We start from the raw sequence: 21,062 nt of genomic DNA on the forward strand, positions 1-21,062 counted from the left end.
ACAGGACTGGCTGAGGGTCAGCGTCAAAACATACTGTATTACAACCAGTCAGAATAAAGGAAAGCTTTGATTCAACTATCAACCCAAACAGCTTCTATAAGAGACTATTGACTACAATCACCTTTGTATCTCCGGCACAGTCATATTGAGGAACTTCTCAAATTCATCCTCGGTGTAGAGTCGATAACAGATTCCTGCGTCCTCACGTCCTGCTCGACCTGCTCGTTGCCACGCCTGAGCTTTGGAAACTTGCTGTACAGCAAGGACCTCCAGCCCACTCTCTGTAACACAGCAATATTGACTACATTTTTCTGGCTCCAGTTTATTTCAGTTGGGTAGATTGGCAAATTTCAGAATAAACCCTTTTTTACTTATTGGTGTCACAAGTAGGCTTACATTAACACCGCAAAGAGGTTATTGTCAAAATCCCCAGGTCGCTACACTCTGGTGCCTGTTCGGGTACACTGAGTGAGAGTTTAGCACGGCCAATGCACCTCGTCAGCACATCTTTTGGATGTAATGTGTGGCGATGCCAGCATTGGACTGGGGTAGGCGCAGTAAGAAGTTTCCCAACATCAGGTTAAAGTCCATGGTTTATTTGGTAGCACGAACTTTCAGAGCACTGCACCTTCATTAGGTGAGTGAAGAGTTGTGTTCACAAACAGGGCTTACATAGGCACAGACACAAATAACAAGATAATGGTTGAAATGCGAGTCTTTGAATCTCTTGAAGAATATAGGGGGGTGTAGGAGTAGAGTTAAGAGAGAAATCAGGAGGGCAAAAAGGGGACACAAAATTGTTTTGGCAGATAAGGCAAAGGAGAATCCAAAGAGCTTCTACAAATACATAAAGGACAAAAGAGTAACAAGGGAGAGAGTAGGGTCTCTTAAGGATCAACAAGATCATCTGTGTGCGGATCCACAAGATATGGGTGAGATTCTAAATGAATATTTCTCATTAGTATTTACTGTTGAGAAAAGCATGGATGTTAGGGAACTTGGGGAAATAAATAGTGATGTCTTGAGGAGTGTACATATTACAGAGGAGGCGGTGCTGGAAGTCTTAAAGTGCATCAAGGCAGATAAATCCCCGGACCTGACGAAGTGTATCCCAGGACATTGTGGGAGGCTAGGGAGGAAATTGCGGGCCCGCTAGCAGAGATATCTGAATCATTGATAGTCATGGGCGAGGTGCCTGAAGATTGGAGGATGGCAAATGTTGTGCCTTTGTTTAAAAAGGGCTGCAGGCCAGTGAGCCTCACATCTGTGATGGGTAAGTTGTTGGAAGGTATTTTGAGAGAAAGGATCTACAGGCATTTAGAGATACAAGGGCTGATTAGGGACAGTCAGCATGGCTTTGTGAGTGGAAAATCATGTCTCACAAATTTAGTTGAGTTTTTTGAATGGGTAACCAAGAAGGTAGATGAGGGCAGTTGATGTTGTCTACGTGGACTTTAGCAAGGCTTTTGACATTGTACCACATGGTAGGTTGTAGCACAAAGTTAAAGCTCACGGGATCCAGGGTGACGTATCTAAATGGATACAAAATTGGCTTCTTGACAGAAGCCAGAGGGTGGTTGTAGAGGGTTGTTTTTCAAACTGGAGGCCTGTGACCAGCGATGTGCCTCAGGGCTCAGTGCTGTGTCCACTGTTATTTATCATTTATATGAATGATTTGGATGAGAATATAGGGGGCATGGTTAATAAGTTTGCAGATGACACCAAGACTGGTGGCATAGTGGACAGAGAAGAAAGTTATCTCCAATTGCAACGGGATCTTGATCAATTGGGCCAGTGGGCTGATGAATGGTAGATGGGAGTTTAATTTAGACAAATGTGAGATGATGCATTTTGGTAGATTGAACCAGGGCAGGACTTACTCAGTTAATGGTAAGGTGCTGGGGAGAGTACAGAACAGAGAGATCTAAGGGTACATGTTCATAGCTCTTTGAAAGTGGAGTCACAGGTAGACAAAGTGGTGAAGAAGGCATTTGGCATGCTTGGTTTCATCGATCAGAACATTGAATACAGGAGTTGGGATGTCTTGTTGAAGTTATACAAGACATTGCTAAGGCCACACTTGGAATACTGTGTGCAATTCTGGTCACCCTATTATAGAAAGGATATTATTAAACTAGAAAGATTGCAGAAAAGATTTACTAGGATGCTACTGGGACTTGATGGATTGAGTTATATGCAGAGGCTGAATAGACTGGGATGTTTTTCTCTGGAGCGTAGGAGGCTGAGGGGTGACCTCATAGAGGTCTGTAAAATAATGAGTGGCATAGACAAGGTAGATAGTCAATATCTTTTCCCAAAGGTAGGGGAGTCTAAAACTAGGGTGCATGGGTTTAAGGTGAGAAAGGAGAGATACAAAAGTGTCCAGAGGGGCAATTTTTTCACACAGAGGGTGGTGAGTGTCTGGAACAAGCTGCCAGAGGTGGTAATAGAGGCAGGTACAATTTTATCTTTTACAAAGCATGTAGACAGTCACATGGGTACGATGGGTATAAACGGATATGGGCAAAATGCGGGCAACTGGGATTAGCTTGGGGGCGTTTTAAAAAAAAAGGCAACATGGATAAGTTGGGCTGAAGGGCCTGTTTCCATGCTGTAAACCTCTATTACTCTGAGGTGTGAATTGTCTCAAGCCAGGACAGTTAGTAAGATTTTGCAAGCCCAAGCAAGTCATGTGGATTACAGAGATAGTGTGACATGAACCCTAGATCCCAGTTGAGGCTGTCCTCATGTGCAGAACTTGGCTATCAGATTTTGCTGGGCAAGAGAAAGCGTAGGGGAATGGAGAACTGAGGGGATGGGAGAGGAGGGGGGGCAAAGTGTGGAAAGCAACAAGGGATTAAGGAGATGCAGAGATATAAATATATCACCTACCAGGGGTGTAGCGCTTGGCTTTAACCATTCCTGTATCTACAACATACTTGATGCCAGGAATTGTGACCGATGTTTCTGCAATGTTTGTGGAAAGAATCACTTTGCGGCAGTCCTACAAGGGATGAAACACAAGCCACTTCACAATCCTTCATTTTCATATCATTCTCTGCTTCTCAATTTTCACTCAATCTCCTCTGAAAAGGACATGACTCGTTTGACTGTCACCATTTCATGCTGCTGCAGAACCAGAATTGTTAAAATATCTGGTCAAGGGATTTGGGTGCCACAGCACAGCTACCATTTATTCCCCATCACTAACTAATCAGCGATGGTCAGCCACCGTCTTGAACTGTTTGGATCCATGTGGTTATTTTTTTGTAAGTGGTTTGATGAACCTGAGTCACATGTCACAGAAGTTAAGGGTCGAACAAATTGCTGTGCGTTTGGAGTCACTGTGGCCAAAATGAGCAAGAGCAGTGGACTTGATCCTCTGAAGGACATGGGAAAACCATGTAAGAACATAAGAACATAAGAAATAGGGGCAGGAGTTGGCCATCTCGCCCCTCGAGCCTGCCCCGCCATTCAATAAGATCATGGCTGATCTGAAGTGGATCAGTTCCACTTTCCCGCTTTCTCCCCATAACCCTTCATTCCCCTGTCTATCAGAAACCTATCTACCCGTGACTTAAATATATTTAGCGAGGTAGCCTCCACCACTTCAACGGGCAGAAGTCCTTCATTTTTACAGCAATCTGGTCATTTCATGATTATTGAGACAGCATTTTATTACAAATTTATTCATTAATTGAGCCTAAACTCTGAGCTGCAACGTTGGGATTTGAACACACATCTCCTCACTCGACCTCTGGATTTGTACTCCAGTAACATAGCTATTATTCCATGGTAACGTAATGGTTACGATGCCTGATTATAAACTAGAGAATTATATAACTCATTTGTTACTGCATATTAAATACACAGACAAGTGCTGTGAAAACAGGGATGATATCCAACTTTTTTTTCCCATTTATGGGAAGTGAGCATCACAGACTAGGTCTGCACTTATCGTCCGCTTTAGTTGCCCCTGTTCAGAGGGCATTTTGGAATCAACGTTGTGGCTCTGCAGTCATATGTAAGCCAGATCAGCTAAGGATGGCAGATTTCCTTCCCTAAAGGACATTAGTGAACCAGCTGGATTTCAAAAACAATCAGAAATGAACTTGTGGTTATCATTAAGATTTTTTTAATCACAGAATTTTACTGAATACAAATTTCAACATCTGCTATGGTGGGATTTGAATTCGGGTCAGTGGGACCCAGGAATGCTAGTCCAGTGACTACGTCGCCACCACCACCCCAGAAGGAAGGAAATGTGTTGTGGCATCAACAGGAAAATTACAAGCTTCCCAAAGCAAAATACAGATGATTTTGAGCTTTAAATGCAGAAGTCATGCAGTAATCTTTTCTAGACCACAAGCTTAAAAGGCTAAAGTTGAACTGGTTTTCGTACAAATAACCACAATTAAGAGAACTTAACAACTAAAGGGAGTTCACAATATCAGATTTTATCTACAGGCCAAATATTAACGCCCCACAACATGTTCCAACAACTCTGCTTCACTGCTTGTTAATATTACAAAGAATGAACTGAAGGATGTTAATGCTCATTTAATGATCTGATTGACAATTTAGGAATTTTGAGAAGTACCTTCCGTCCCAGTTGGAAGATTCGAAGCTGCTGTGGGTGAGGAAGTGACGCATACAAAGGGAGGACTGTCATTTGGGCACAGCCTTGGGGAAGGTGCTTGGCAATTTCCCTGCACGTTCTACTCATGCTCTCAATCTCCTCCTGACCAGTCAGGAAAACTAAAATGTTGTGCCAAGGCGGTGCTTCCTGTTGGAAGAATAACAGTTACCATTTATTCACAGGAATTTATTCTTTCAGGCACTTTCCCCCCGACTCCTCTTACCATCTTCCATTCGATATTCTTTCAAATGGGGATGCACATTTTTATTAGGACACCCAGGATGTCATAAAAAACAATGCAAGAGATGGTCAGGATACTTTCACAGAACATGACAGAAGAACGCGAGTGGAACTCCAATATCCAGGATAGCTTTCCATAATCTGGGTCTTTTTTTTGGTCACAACTAAGCTGGTACTCCATCCAGACTGTAAGGCTGGGAATGAAGGGCTGCAAGGTGGTGGGAAAGCAGATTTTAAAAAGGAATCATAAGAACATAAGAAATAGGAGCAGGAGTCGGCCATCTAGCCCTTCGAGCCTGCCCCGCCATTCAATAAGATCATGGCTGATCTGTCGTGGCTCAGTTCCACATTCCCACCCTCTCCCCATAACCCTTAATCCCCTCTCTTATCAAAAACCCATCAACCCGCGTCTTAAAAATATTTAGCAAGGCAGCCTCCACCACTTCAACGGGCAGAGAATTCCAGAGATTCACCACCCTTTGAGTGAAGAAGTTCCTCCTCAACTCCGTTCTAACCCTTTATCTTGAGGCTGTGCTCCCTAGTCCTACTGTCCTTTGAGCAGGAAGAGCCTCTCCACCTCTATCCTATCCATCCCATTCATCATCTTATATGTCTCAATGAGATCTCCCCTCATTCTTCTAAACTCTAACGAGTACAAGCCTAGTTTATTCAGCCTCTCCTCATAGCTCAACCCCCTCAACTCCGGTATCAGCCTAGTAAACCTCCTCTGCACTCCCTCCAAGGCCAAAATATCCTTGCGTAAGTGCGGCGACCAAAACTGCACACAGTACTCCAGCTGCGGCCTCACCAGTGCCCTATACAGCTGCAGCAAGACCTCCCTACTTTTATATTCAATCCCCCTCGCTATGAAGGTCAGCATCCCATTCGCCTTCCTGACCACCTGCTGCACCTGCAGGCTGGGTTTTTGCGACTCATGCACAAGGACCCCGAGGTCCCTCTGCACCGTTGCCTGCTGCAGTTTTTCGCCATGTAAGTAATAGTCCTTCCTACCATTATTCCTACCAAAGTGGACAACTTCACATTTGCCAACATTAAATTCCATGTGCCAGTTCCTGGCCCATTCGCCCAGCCTATCTAGATCCTTCTGCAGACTCTCCACACCCTCCGCGCAATTTGCCATTCCACCAATCTTGGTGTCATCAGCAAATTTCGACACCATACACTCGGTTCCCTCCTCCAGATCATCTATATAAATGGTAAATAGCTGAGGCCCCAGCACCGACCCCTGGGGCACTCCACTAGTCACCAACCGCCAATCCGAATAGCACCCATTGACCCCCACTCTCTGCCTCCTATTTGACAGCCAATACCCTACCCCCAACTCCATGCCCCCTGACCTTCTGTAATAACCTCTTGTGAGGCACCTTATCAAACGCCTTCTGAAAATCAAGAAACACCACATCCACCGGCTCTCCTCTATCCACCGCCCTAGACACATCCTCATAGAACTCCAGTAAATTCGTCAGACACGACTTCTCCTGAACGAAACCGTGCTGCGTCTGCTCTATCAAACAATCCTCCTCAAGATGCCTCACTATTTTCTCCTTGATCACGGATTCTAACATTTTACCTACCACAGACATTAAACTAACTGGCCTATAATTCCCTGCCTTTTGCCTGGCACCCTTCTTAAACAACAGCATAACATTAGTCGTTTTCCAATCTTCCGGCACTTCCCCGGAATCCAGCGACGTTTGGAAAATAATCACCAAGGCATCCACTATCACCTCCACCATTTCTTTCAGAACCCTCGGATGCATTCCATCCGGTCCCGGGGACTTGTCCACAATCAGCCCCTCCAGTCTGTCGAGCACCGCCTCTCTAGTAACAATAATGTCATTCAGGCCCTCCACTCCTACCATCTTTCCATCGCTAACACCTGGCAAATTATTCACGTCCTCCCCCGTGAAGGCCAAAACAAAAAAGTTATTCAAGGCCGTAGCCATTTCCCCATCCCCTACCACTAAGTCCCCCCTCTCATCCTCTAAGGGTCCAACGTTAACCCTAGCCAGCCTCTTCCTTTTTATATATTTATAAAAACTCTTCCTATCCTTTTTTATATTAAGTGCTAGCCCAGTTTCATAGTTTATCCTACCCTTCTTTATCAACTTCTTTGTCAATCTTTGTTGACATTTAAACCTCTCCCAATCCTCTTCTCGCCCACTACTCTTAGCTACTCTAAACGCATCCGCTTTTAATTTAACACTTTCCTTTACCTCCTTCATTATCCACGGCTGATTATCTCTCCTCCTACAATCCTTTTTAACCATCGGAATAAATTTCTGCTGAGCACCAAGAAAGATCTCCTTAAAGATCCTCCACTGTTCCTCAGCAGACCTACTTTCCAACGCGCTCCCCCAATCAACATTCGCCAATTCCTCTCTCATCCTACCGTACTCCCCTCTGTTCAAACAAAGGACGCGTGTCCGGGAACCCACTTTCTCCTCCTCCATCTGCATCAGAAACTCCACCATACAATGATCACTCTTCCCAAGAGGATCCTTCACCACAAGGTCCCTAATTCTACCCGCCTCGTTACATAACACCAGATCCAAGATAGCTCGCTCCCTCGTCGGCTCCAACACACACTGTTCCAGGAAATTATCCCGGCAGCATTCCAAGAACTCCTCCTCAAGCCCACCGCGTCCAACATGGGTCAACCAATCAATATGTAGATTGAAATCCCCCATAATTACGGCCGTCCCATTCCTGCACACCGCATTTTTTTGCGCGTTAACAGCTGGCCCCACCTCCAGATCATTATTCGGGGGCCTATAGACGACACCCACCAGCGTCTTCCTCCCTTTGCTGTTCCTAATCTCCACCCAATCAAGATAAGAACATAGCTGACGGAAGTCAATCATGCCTTTAACTTAAGCAGAGAGTATAAGAACTACGAGCAGGGGTCGGCCAACTAGCCCCTCAAGCCTGCTCCACCGTTCAATAAGATCATGGCTGATCTTTCTGTTGACTCAGCTCCACTTGCCCGCCCACTTACCGCCCACAACCCTTAATTCCTTTACTGTTCAAAAAGGATAGTAGGAAGAGAGGTAATAAGCTGTGGATAACGAAGGAGGTGAAGGAAAGTGTTAAATTAAAAGCGGAGGAATTTAGAGTAGCTAAGAGTAGTGGGCGAGAAGAGGATTGGGAGAGGTTTAAATGTCAACAAAGATTGACAAAGAAGTTGATAAAGAAGGGTAGGAGAAACTATGAAGCTGGGCTAGCGCTTAATATAAAAAAGGATAGCAAGAGTTTTTATAAATATATAAAAAGGAAGAGGCTGGCTAGGGTGAATGTTGGTCCTTTAGAGGATGAGAAAGGGGACCTAGTGGTTGGGGATGAGGATATGGCTAAGGTATTGAATAACTTTTTTGTTTCTGTCTTCACGGAGGAGGACGTGAATAATTTGCCGGGTGTTAACGATGGAAAGGTGGTAGGACTGGAGGGTCTTAATGACATTACTGTTACTAGAGAGGCGGTGCTCGACAGACTGGAGGGGCTGATTGTGGACAAGTCCCCAGGACCGGATGGAATGCATCCAAGGGTTCTGAAAGAAATGGCGGAGGTGATAGTGGATGCCTTGGTGGTTATTTTCCAGACGTCGCTGGATTCCGGGGAAGTGCCGGATGATTGGAAAACGGCTAATGTTACGCCGTTGTTTAAGAAGGGTGCCAGGCAAAAGGCGGGGAATTATAGGCCGGTTAGTTTAACGTCTGTGGTAGGTAAAATGTTAGAATCTGTCATTAAGGAGGAAATTGCGAGGCATCTTGAAGGGAATTGCTTGATAGAGCAGACGCAGCACGGTTTCATTAAAGGGAAGTCGTGTCTGACAAATTTACTGGAGTTCTATGAGGATGTGTCTAGGGTGGTGGATAGAGGAGAGCCGGTGGATGTGGTCTTTCTAGATTTTCAGAAGGCGTTTGAAACGGCAAATTGTGCGGAGGGTGTGGAGAGTCTGCAGAAGTATCTAGATAGGCTGGGCGAATGGGCCAGGAAATGGCAAATGGAATTTAATGTTGGCAAGTGTGAGGTGGTCCACTTTGGTAGGAAGAATGATAGGAAGGACTATTACTTACGGGGCGAAAAACTGCAGCAGGCGACGGTGCAGAGGGACCTCGGGGTCCTTGTGCATGAGTCGCAAAAACCCAGCTTGCAGGTGCAGCAGGTGGTCAGGAAGGCAAATGGGATGCTGGCCTTCATAGCGAGGGGGATTGAATATAAAAGTAGGGAGGTCTTGCTGCAGCTGTATAGGGCATTGGTGAGGCCGCAGCTGGAGTACTGTGTGCAGTTTTGGGCGCCGCACCTGCACAAAGATACTTTGGCCTTGGAGGGAGTGCAGAGGAGGTTTACTAGGCTGATACCGGAGTTGAGGGGGTTGAGCTATGAGGAGAGGCTGAATAAACTAGGCTTGTACTCGTTAGAGTTTAGAAGAATGAGGGGAGATCTCATTGAGACGTATAAGATGATGAATGGGATGGATAGGATAGAGGTGGAGAGACTCTTCCCGCTCAAAAAAGACAGTAGGACTAGGGGGCACAGCCTCAAGATAAAGGGGGGGCGGTTTAGAACGGAGTTGAGGAGGAACTTCTTCACTCAAAGGGTGGTGAATCTCTGGAATTCTCTGCCCGTTGAAGTGGTGGAGGCTGCCTCGCTAAATATTTTTAAGACGCGGGTTGATGGGTTTTTGATAGGAGAGGGGATTAAGGGTTATGGGGAGAGGGCGGGAAAGTGGAACTGAGCAGCGACAGATCAGCCATGATCTTATTGAATGGCGGGGCAGGCTCGAAGGGCTAGATGGCCTACTCCTGCTCCTATTTCTTATGTTCTTATGTATGTTCTTAAAAATCTATCTATCCTTGCCTTAAAAACATTCAATGAGGTAGCCTCAACTGCTTCACTGGGCAGGGAATTCCACAAAGGGTTTCACAATGCTTCGTGTGAAGAAGTTCCTTCTCACCTCAGTCCTAAATCTGCTCCCCCTTATTTTGAGGCTATGCCCCCTAATTCTAGTTTCACCTGCCACTGGAAACAACTTCCCTGCTTCTATCTTATCCATTCCCTTCATAATCTTGTATGTTTCTATAAGATTTCCCCTCATTCTTCTGAATTCCAATGAGAATAGCCCCAGTCTACTCAGTCTCTCCTCATAAGCCAACCCTCTCAACTCTGGAATCAACCTAGTGAATCTCCTCTGCACCCTCTCCAGTGCCAGTATATCCTTTCTCAAGTAAGGAGACCAAAACTGTACACAGTACTCCAGGTGTGGCCTCACCTTATACAACTGCAACATAATCTCACTGTTTTTAAACTCTATCCCTCAGCAATGAAGAGCAAAATTCTATTTGCCTTCTTAATTATCTGCTGCACCTGCAAACCAACTCCTTGAGATTCCTGCACAAGGACACCCAGATCCCTCTGCACTGCAGCATGCTGCAATGTTTTACCATTTAAATAGTAGTCCATTTTGCTGTTATTCCTACCAAAATGGATGACCTCACATTTACCAACATTGTACTCCATCTGCCAGATCTTCATCCACTCACTTAGACTATCTAATTCCCTTTGCAGATTTTCAGCGTCCTCTGCACACTTTACTCTTCCACCCATCTTAGTGTCATCTGCAAATTTTGGCACACTACACTTGGTCCCCAAACTCCAAATCATCTATGTAAATTGTAAACAATTGCGGTTCCAATACTGATCCCTGAGGCACACCACTAGTCACTGATCGCCAACCAGGAAACACCCATTTACCCCCACTCTTTGCTTTAATTGATATAATTAGCTTGATGGTCAAGAATAGAGTGATGGTGCAGAGAAGAATCACTAAAATTATACCAGTGATACAGGACAGAATTATGAAGAGATGATGAGTAGGCTGCAGAAATTCATTCCAGTTGCTCAGAATCTACAACCGGATTGGGAATAGTTGATTTGAAGATGTTGACACAAAAGTAACAAGAACTGACGTTTGTGGTGAGGAAGTGCACACCCTATGCAAGAATTTTAACCTTTTAAAAAACTGATTGTACTGTACTTTTTGAATAATCACCCTATATTAATAATACTGCAAAAAAAAAGTGAAAGCACTCAAAATTCAGGCAAATATACACAGCAACAAGTGACTTGGGCATCAATATTTGGCATGATGACTCACCTGGTGGATCTGAAAGATCGATACTAAGGAAGCATGGAGGTAGTCACTTTGAGGTTTCTTTGTGTAAAAAATCTGAATAGGATGTTGCCTCCCTTCAAGATACAAAACGGGTGCTCCATTAAAGTACTGAGAGAAGAGATCTACATCCATTGTGGCAGACATGACAATGACCTTTCAGAAAGAAAACAAAAAGAATCATTTAAACTGTTTGACGATTAAGGAACCTTTGTGCCAGTAAAGAAAGGACTAAAATTGCATTCTAATCAGATAAAGTAACATCAAGATAATCAGGAACCCGATTTCTGTTCCACACTTGGAATACACTGTAAATTTCTGGTCACCCTATTATAGAAAGAACATTATTAAACTAAAAAAGTGCAGAAAAGATGTACTCGAAAGGTTATCTAGGATTGCAACGGGGTCTTGATCAATTGGGCCAGTGAGCTGACGAATGGCAGATGGATTTAACTTAGATAAATGCAAAGTGATGCATTTTGGTAGATCAAACCAAGCTAGGACTTAGTTGAGGTTGGGGAGAATTATAGAACAAAGATCTAGGGGTATAGGTTCATAGCTCCTTGAAAGTGGAATCACAGGTGGACAGAGTGGTGAAGGCATTCAGCACGCTTGGTTTATTAGTCAGAACACTGAATACAGAAGTTAGGACATCTTGTTGAAATTGTACGAGACATTAGTAAGGCCACACTTGGAATGCTGTGTCAGTTCTGGTCACCCTATTATAGAAAGGATATTATTAAACTAGGAGTGCAGAAAAGATTTACTAGGATGGTACAAAGACTTCATGGTTTGAGTTATAAGGAGAAGCTGGATAGACTGGGACTATTTTCCTCCTGAGCATAGGGTTGACCCACAATGCCATTTGGGAGGGAATTCCAGGACTTTGACCCAGTGACTACAAAGGAAATGCAATATATTTCCAAGTCAGGACTGAGGAGGGGTTTGGAATGGTGGTGGTGTTCCCAGGTATCTGCTACCCTTGTCCTTCTAGATGGAAGTGGTCACGGGTTTGGAAAGTGCTGTTGAAGGATCTCTGGTGAATTACTGCAGTGCATTGTAGCACATACTGCTGTAACAGAGCGTCGATGGTGGAGGGAGTGGGTGTTTTTATTGTGTGCCAATCAAGCAGGCTGCTGTCTCAGATGGCATCGAGCTTCTTGAATGTTGTTGGAGCTGCACCCATTGAGGCAAATGGGAAGTATTCCATCACACTCCTGACTTGTGCCTTGTAGGTGGTGAATAGGTTTTGGGTAGTCAGGCGATTTACTCACTGCAGTATTTCCAGCCTCTGACCTGCTCTTGTAGCCACTGTTTATGTGGTGAGTCCAGTTGAGTTTCTGGTCAATGATAACCCCAAGGATACTGACAGTGGTGCTCAGTGATGGTAACATAGAACATTACAGCGCAGTACATGCCCTTCAGCCCTCAGTAACGCCATTGAATGTCAAGGGACATTGGCCTTGGAGGGAGTGCAGAGGAGGTTTACTAGGCTGATACCGGAGTTGAGGGGGTTGAGCTATGAGGAGAGGCTGAATAAACTAGGCTTGTACTCGTTAGAGTTTAGAAGAATGAGGGGAGATCTCATTGAGACGTATAAGATGATGAATGGGATGGATAGGATAGAGGTGGAAAGACTCTTCCCGCTCAAAAAAGACAGTAGGACTAGGGGGCACAGCCTCAAGATAAAGGGGGGGCGGTTCAGAACGGAGTTGAGGAGGAACTTCTTCACTCAAAGGGTGGTGAATCTCTGGAATTCTCTGCCCGTTGAAGTGGTGGAGGCTGCCTCGCTAAATATTTTTAAGAAGCGGGTTGATGGGTTTTTGATAAGAGAAGGGATTAAGGGTTATGGGGAGAGGGCGGGAAAGTGGAACTGAGCCACGACAGATCAGCCATGATCTTATTGAATGGCGGGGCAGGCTCGAAGGGCCAGATGGCCTACTCCTGCTCCTATTTCTTATGTTCTTATGTAAGAATGTCTCTTATTGGTGATGGTCATTGCCTGGCATTTGTGTGGCTCAAATGTTACTTGCCACTTATCAACTCAAGCCTGAATAATATTCAGATCTTATTGCATTTGAAAATGGACTGCTTCAGAATCCCGGGAGTCACAAATGGTGCTGAACATTGCACAGTGAACATCCCCACTGCTGACCTTATGGTGGAGGGAAGGTCATTAATGAAGCAGCTGAAGATGGTTGGGCCTAGGACACTACCCTGAGGGACTCCTGCAGTCATGTCCTGGAGCTGAGATGACTGACCCTCCACAACAATCTTCCCATGTGCCATGTATGACTTCAACCAGCACAGTGTTTGTCCCCTGATACCCATTAATTCCAGTTTTGCTAGGGTTCCTTGATGTCACACTCGGTCGGATGCAGCCTTGATGCCAAGGGCTGTCATTCTCACCTCACCTGTGGAATTTAGCTCTTTTGTCTACGTTTGAATCAAGGCTGTAATGAGGTCAGGAGCTGAGTGATCTTGGCGAAAGCCAGCTGGGCGTCACTGAGCAGCTGCTGCTTTATAGCCCCTTCCATCACTTTACTGATGATCGAGAGCAGACCAGGCACCAATTGGCTGGGTTAGATATGTCTTGCTTTGTGTGTACTGGACGTACATCTGGGCAACTTTCCACATTGTTGGGTAGATGCCAGTGTTGTAACTGTATTGGAAGAGCTTGGCTAGGGCACGGGCAAGTTCTGGAGCACCAGTCTTCAGTACTCTTGCCAGAACATTATCGATGCCCACTGCTATTGCAGTATCCAATGCCACCAACTATTCCTTGGAATCATGTGGAGTGAATCGAATTGACTGGAGATTGGCATCTGGGATGCTGGGAACCACTGGAGCAGGCCGAGATGATTCAAACTGTGTTCTGAGAGTGCGAATGTGTTGGTGTGCGTATATGGACTTTCTAAAGGTGTCCAATAAAGTGCCACATGACAAAGTCCACAGGACAAAACAGGGGAACAACAGCTGGAAACAATATGAGCTAATGAAAGACAAGGGATGTGGCTATTTTGCAGACTGGAGGGAGATATTAGTGATGTGTTTGCCAGGGTTCAGTACTGGGACCACCAGTGTTTTTGAAAAATATTAGTCATGGCACAGGAGTCAACCTTAAAATTTGCAGATAACACAACTTGCAAGTGTAGTAAATAGTGAGAAAGAATGGACAGGTACAGGACAGATTAAATTTATGCAAAGAATGTGAGAGGTGATACATTTTGGTGAAAGAATGAGGCAATACAAGTTAAATCACCCAATTTAAATGGTGTTCCAGAACAGAGACACCTGGCAGTGTTGGTACATAAATCTTTGAAGAACATCACAGTGGCACAGTGATTAGCGCTGCTGCTTTACAGCACCATGGACCTGGGTTCAATTCCGTCCTTGGGTGTCTGTGAGAAGTTTGCATGATCTCTCCATGTTTGTGTGGGTTTCCTCCAGGTGCTCCAGTTTCCTCCCACACTCCAAATATGTTGATTGGTCATGCTAAATTGCCCATCAGGGCAATTACCAGGATAAATAGTGGGGTTACGGGGATAGGGCCTGGGCGGGATTGTTGTCAGTGCAGACTCGATGGTCCGAATGGCCTCCTTCTGCACTGTAGGGATTCTATGAAAGGTTAATAAAGCATTTGGGAGACTGGGTTTAAGGAATTGAAACATACACTACAAAAAGACAGAAGTTATCCCAAACTTTCTTGAACACTAGTTTCGCCCCAGCTGAAATATCTTATCCAATTCTGGGCAGTGCTTTTTTGGAAGCAGCTAGAGACTTTGGAAAAGATCAGAGGTTTACTCAAACGGCTCCGGGGGTGATGCTGCAGGAGAATCTGTGGTTCTGCAGAGAAGGTTAAAGGGAAATTTGATAATGGTCTTCAAAATCATGGAAAGCTTCAGTGAACCATATAGAATTAATCCGTTTCCAATTGAAGAGGAGATAAGAGAGTGTAGATTTAAGGTGAAAGAACAGGTGGAGGTTTGAGGAAACACTTCTACTGAATAAAAACTTGGGATTTCGAACAGACTAACTGATAGGATGGTGATCCACATTCAGTACAAGACTTTGAGACATATGTTCTTGGATATAAAATCTAGAGAACGAACAGGGAGTGGAACAAATTAGATCACTCTTCAACAGAGTCAACAAAGATTGGGTGGGTTAGTAGAATATAGAACAATACAACACAGGAACAAGCCCTTCGGCCCACGATGTTGTACCAAACATGAAGCCAAATTAAACTAGCTCCTTCTGCCTGCCCTTGGTCCATATCCCACTATTTTTTGCGTATTCATTTTGCTTATCTAAAAGCCCTTTCAACGCCCCTTTCGTATCTGCCTCCACCACCATCCCAGCAGTGCATTCCAGGCAGCTACCACTCTGTGTAAAACAAAACCTGTCCTTTACTTCTTCTTTGAACTTCCCTCTCTCACCTTGAGTCCATGCCCTCTAGCATTAGACATTTCAACTCTGGGAAATACCTCTAAATTTTATAGATTTCTATCAGGTCTCCCCTCAGCCTCCACCTCTCCAGAAGAACAACCCTAGTTTGTCCAGCTTCTCCTTACGGCTCAGACCCTGTATTTCAAGCAGAATCCTGGTAAACTTCTTGTGCACCCTCTCTAAAGCCTTCCTTCCTGTAATGCAGTGACCAGAATTGAACGCACAGTCTAATTGCGGCCCAAACTAAGTTTTAGAAAGCTGCAACGTGGTTCCTGTACTCAATGCCCTAATCAATAAAGGCAAGCACGCCATGCGCCTTTACCACCCTATCTACTTGTGAGACCACTTTCAGGGAACCCCAAGATCCCTCTGTACATCAATGCTATACAGGGTCCTGCCATTAACTGTATACTTGCCCTTAATATTTGATCTCCTAAAGTGCAACATCTCACACTTGCCTGTATTAAACTCCAACTACCATTTCTCTGCCCATATCTGCAACTGATCTAGATATTACTGTATCATTCTACACTATCCACAACTCCACTTACGTTCTCCACTATTCCACGATCTCTCCGTGTGATATCTATGATAATGTTGTGGAGGTGCCGGCGTTGGACTGGGGTAAACGCAGTAAGAAGTCTCACAACACCAGGTTAAAGTCCAGAACTCTCCATTCACCCGACGAAGGGGCAAATCCCAAAAGTTTGTGAGTTTACTATCAAATAAATTGGTTGGACTTTAACCTGGTGTTGCGAGACTTCTTACTATAATATCTATGATAACACAGTGCTAGCCAGAGGACAGAAACTCTCGAACTTTGCAGTGAGTAAAACGACCCTTACCTTCAGCGGCAACTTATGGAATTCCTTTCGTTTTCGCTGTGCAGCTTTCACAATGCCAAAGAGAACATCTGTGTGGACAGTCCGTTCATGGGCCTCATCCAAAATCACAACACTGTACCTGCGAAGGAGGGGGTCTCCTATCGCCTCTCGAAGCAGCATCCCATCTGTTAAAAACTTGATTTTACTCTGGTCAGAGGTGAGGTCCTCAAACCGCACAGTGTATCCAATCTGAAACAGAAATGGAGATGAACCATTAACAAACTGGAAATGGCATCAATCAGAAAGAAAATGTTCAGAACACAAATCAAGTCAGTCAGCATCTGTAAACAGAAGTTCGTGCTGCTCAAGTGCACAGTTATCAGAAAATCAAATTAAAAGATAAGCACTTTCAGAAGGTTGAAAAGGGGAGACATACAAATTAATAATTGAAACTACAAGTTGGAATACACAAGTTTTATATTTGATTTTTAAAGTTACTCCATATCGTCCCTCCCTATCTCTAACCTCTTTCAATCTCTTGTGTGCACACACACACGCACCTATGAAATTCCCTCTCCACCTCTCTCTTGCCCTTTAAAATGCTCCCTAAATCCTACCACTTTGTCCATTACCTCTGTGCTTCTGTGCCCAATTTTGTTTGGTAGCTCTCGCTGTGAGCATCCTAGGATGCTTTTGCATGTAAAGGCGCTATTTAAATGCAAGTTGCTGTTGCCATACCACTCATGATGCCCACACAAAGGAAAATGCGCTCAGTGGAAAGGATTCAAAGTCATTGCAAATACAAGATATTGGCATTGAAAATATAAACTTTGGGGGGTTGAAGAGGAGCCTGCGGTGCCTTTAGATTTTAATTCGGTATTATGCGGATCCTGGCATGTGAAAAGTCACAAAAACACATGAACATACTTCTAACGCAAAGGGATTTGTGCACGTATGGCTAATGGTGGTTGCCAGCGCATGTAGCAAGCAGATGATCAAATCAGAGTACAACACTGAAATGACAGGGGAGACAGTGATGTCGCCACTGTCTCTGGACTAGTAATCCAGAGGCCCAGGCTAATGCTCTGAGGATACGGGAATCAAACCCCATCAAAGCAGCTGGCTGAATTTAAATTCAGTTTAAAAATCTGGAATGTAAAGCCAGTCTCAGTAACATTGGCCATGGAACTTTGTCAATCAATCACTGTCAAAAACCTACCCAATTCACGAATGCCCTTTTCAGCAGGAAACTGGCCGCACTTTCTGGACAGTCTGAGAAAGTGGCCCTGCAAACACCATCGCCGTGAAGCAATTTTCTAATGGGAGCAGCTGATTGGTGAGCAAGTCCTGGTGAGTATTTCCAAACTATATTAAACCGCAAGTCATTGTTTAAGCAAGGATAGTGAATTATTTGATTTGTTTCTTCTTAAAGGGTCTTCTACAATTTTTAAACTTAAAGAGTTTAGTAATGGCAGGAGAGCTCAAAGCTCTCTGGTTTGCACCTCTTGTTCTACGTGGGAGGCCGGGCACATTTCCAGTGCCCAGGTCAGCCCGTGCAGGAAGTGTGTGCACAGCTGCAGCTCCTGGAAATGCGAGTTTCTGAGCTAAAACAGCAGCTGGGGACATTTGTTGAGCATCGGTAAATCTGAGAACGCTTCTCGGCCTTTTGGCTAAGATCAAGTGTAGTATCAACATGCTGCACTTGGTTGAAGTCATTAGGTTACATTTCAGCTTCATTTGAAGCAATTTTTTAAAGCGGCATCTCGGCCATTTGGCTAAGATGCAAATAAGATCAAGCCCTGGAGGAGGAGCTACACCTACTCCAGTCAGCTTGGATCATGTAGATCAAGCCCAAGACAGGAGGTGAGAGCCCTGTCTTGTCAGCTTGGATCAGGAATGTCCCAACTTGTTGGGACTCTGAATTGGGTTTAATTTGACTTGATTGGATTGGAATAAAGTTTAAAAAAAATCTGAGAAAACTGTGGATAGCACAGTTAGAGAGGTGCTCACACTGCAGCTGAAGGGACACGATAAAAAAAGGGAGTGGGTGACCGCCAGGCAGTCCAAGGGAAACAAACAGGCAGTTCAGGAGTCCCCTGTGGCCCCTCTTGCAAATCAGTACTCTATTTTGGAGGTTGATCAGGGCGCTGATTCCTCCAGGATGTGCAGACACAGCCAAGCTTCTGACACCACAAGCAGCCTGTCTGTACAGCAGAAGGGTAATAACGATAGGGGATTCTATAGCCAGGGGAACAGTTAGGCATGACTGTGGCCATCAGTGAGACTCCAGGATGGCGTGTTGCCTCCCTGGTGCCAGTGTCAGGGCATCCTGAAGGGGGAGGATGATACATCATGGTACGTGTTGGGACCAGCGAGATGCTGAAAGAGGGAAGAGGTCTTGCATCAAGAATTCAGGTAGCTTGGCAGCAGACTAAAAAGCAGAACCTCTTGATTACTTCCAGTGCTATGTCCGAGCCAGCACAAAAATAGGAAGATTGTGCAGGAGGACGTGTGGCTTAAGGATTGGTCCAGGAGGGAGAAACTTTTAGATTCCTGAATCACTGGGACTATTTCTGGGGAAAGTGGGACCTGTACAAGTGGAACGGTCTACGTCTGAACCAGAGTGGGGCTAACATGCTTGCTGCACATTTTACTCTTGCTGTTGGGAAGAATTTAAACTAATTCGCCGGGGGAGGAAACACAAGGGTAGCAGAATAAGGGCACGGAATCAAAACAAACAGGTCAGCTGTATTAAGTTTCAAGGGAGTAAGGCCAGCTGGATGGCCTCAGCGTTCATGGCAGGGGTATTGCAGGTAAAACAGATGAGTTAAGGGCGATGATTGACACGTGGAAGCGTAATACAGTAGCCAAAGATGTGATTAAGGGAGGGATAAGATTGGCAATTTAACATTCTAGGATATATAATCTTCAGGTGAGGCAGCGGAGTGGTCAAAAGCAGAAGAGGCATTGTATTATTAGCTAAGGAGAAATGCTATCTTGAAGTAGAGATTAGGAATAAGAAAGGGGCAGCCACATTGCCAGAGACTCGATGGAATATTGAGGAGTAAATATGTGTTCAATGAGTGGAGATGTGTAAAAATTATAATAGGGTAATTACAGTAGGTGATTTCAATTTTCCCAACATTAACATGATATACAGAGCAAAATAGAACAGAATCCCTGCAGTGCAGAAAGTGGCAATTTGGCCCATCAAGTCCACACTGACACTCTAACAGAATCTTACCCAGGCTCTATCCCTGTAACTCCACGCATTTTGTGGAGATGCTAATATTGGACTGGGGTAAACACAGTAAAAAGTCTCACAACACCTGGTTAAAGTCCAACAGGTTTATTTGGTAGCAAATGCCACTTGCTTTTGGAGTGCTGCTCCTTCGTCAGGTAAGTGGGAGTTCTGTTCGCAAGCAGGGCATATAAAGACACAGACTCAATTTACAGAATAATGATGGGAATGCGAGTCTTTACAGCTAATCAAGTCTTAAAAGTGCAGACAGACAATGTCAGTGGGGAGAGCATTAAGCATAGGTTAAAGAGATGGGTATTGTCTCCAGACAGGACAGTTAGTTAAATTTTGTAAGTCCAGGCAAGTCGTGGGGGTTACAGATAGTGTGACATGAACCCAAGATCCCGGTTGAGGCCATCCTCATGTGTGCGGAACTTGGCTATCAGTTTCTGCTCAGCAACTCTGCACTGTTGTGTGACGTGAAGGCCACCTTGGAGAATGTTTACCCGAAAATGAGAGGCTGAATGCCTGTGACCACCGAAGAGGTCCCCAACAGGGAGAGAACAGTCTTGCCTGGTGATTGTCGAGCAGTGTTCATTCATCCGTTGTCGTAGCGTCTGCATAGTCTCTCCAATGTACCACATCTCAGGACACCCTTTCCTGCAGCATATCAGGTAGACAACGTTGGCCGAGTTGCAAGACTATGTATTGTGTATCTGGTGGATGGTGTTCTCACGTGAAATTATGTCATCCATGTCGATGATCCGCCATGTCTTGCGGAGGTTGCTGTGGCAGCGTTGTGTGGTATCGTGGTCACTGTTCTGCTGAAGGCTGCAGACAATGGTCTGTTTGAGGTTGTGCGGTTGTTTGAAGGCATTAAGTGGAGGTGTGGGGATGGCCTTGGCGAGGTGCTCATCTTCATCAATGGCGTGTTGAATGCTCTGGAGATGTCGTAGCTTCTCCGCTCCAGGGAAGTACTGGATGAAGAGTCCACTGTGTCCCGTGTTTGTCTTCTGAGGAGGTCAGTGCGATTTTTCACTGTGGCGCATCGGAACTGTCGATTGATGAGTTGAGCGCCATATCCCGTTCTTATGAGGGCATCTTTCAGCATCTGGAGGTGTCTGTTGCGATCCTCCTCATCTGAGCAGATCCTGTGTATACGGAGAGCTTGTCCGTAGGGGATGGCTTCTTTAACATGTTTAGGGTGGAAGCTGGAGAAGTGGAGCATCGTAAGGTTGTCCGTGGGCTTGCGGTACAGTGAAGTGCTGAGGTGACCATTCTTAATGGAGATGTGCATGTCCAAGAATGCAACCGATTCCAGAGAATAGTCCATGGTGAGTCTGATGGTGGGATGGAACTTGTTGATGTCATCATATAGTTGATTCAGTGATTATTCACCATGAGTCCAAAGGAAGAAAATGTCATCGATGTAACTAGTGTATAGCATCAGTTGAAGGTCCTGTGTGGTATCTATGT

The 21,062-nt window shown here is 44.9% G+C and overlaps 1 protein-coding gene and 1 non-coding gene across 2 annotated transcripts in view; one reads left to right on the forward strand and one right to left on the reverse strand.

The window, feature by feature from the left end:
• Positions 1 to 21,062, reverse strand: part of dhx33 (DEAH (Asp-Glu-Ala-His) box polypeptide 33) — a 53,044-nt gene that overhangs the window by 21,178 nt on the left and 10,804 nt on the right. The window contains exons 3-7 of the mRNA XM_080210507.1: positions 16,367 to 16,594; positions 11,058 to 11,228; positions 4,601 to 4,786; positions 2,893 to 3,004; positions 122 to 281 (exon numbers count right to left, since the gene is read on the reverse strand). Coding sequence (XP_080066633.1) covers positions 122 to 281; positions 2,893 to 3,004; positions 4,601 to 4,786; positions 11,058 to 11,228; positions 16,367 to 16,594 — 857 coding nt within the window. The remainder of the gene's footprint in view (positions 1 to 121; positions 282 to 2,892; positions 3,005 to 4,600; positions 4,787 to 11,057; positions 11,229 to 16,366; positions 16,595 to 21,062) is intronic.
• On the forward strand, positions 17,996 to 18,187 carry LOC145357656 (U2 spliceosomal RNA). Its single transcript, XR_013889345.1, has one exon. It is a non-coding gene; the product is annotated as a U2 spliceosomal RNA (small nuclear RNA).

The sequence above is a fragment of the Carcharhinus amblyrhynchos genome, chromosome 23, assembly GCF_965287045.1.
Source record: "Carcharhinus amblyrhynchos chromosome 23, sCarAmb.v2.hapA, whole genome shotgun sequence".
NCBI classification, from domain to species: Eukaryota; Metazoa; Chordata; class Chondrichthyes; order Carcharhiniformes; family Carcharhinidae; genus Carcharhinus; species Carcharhinus amblyrhynchos.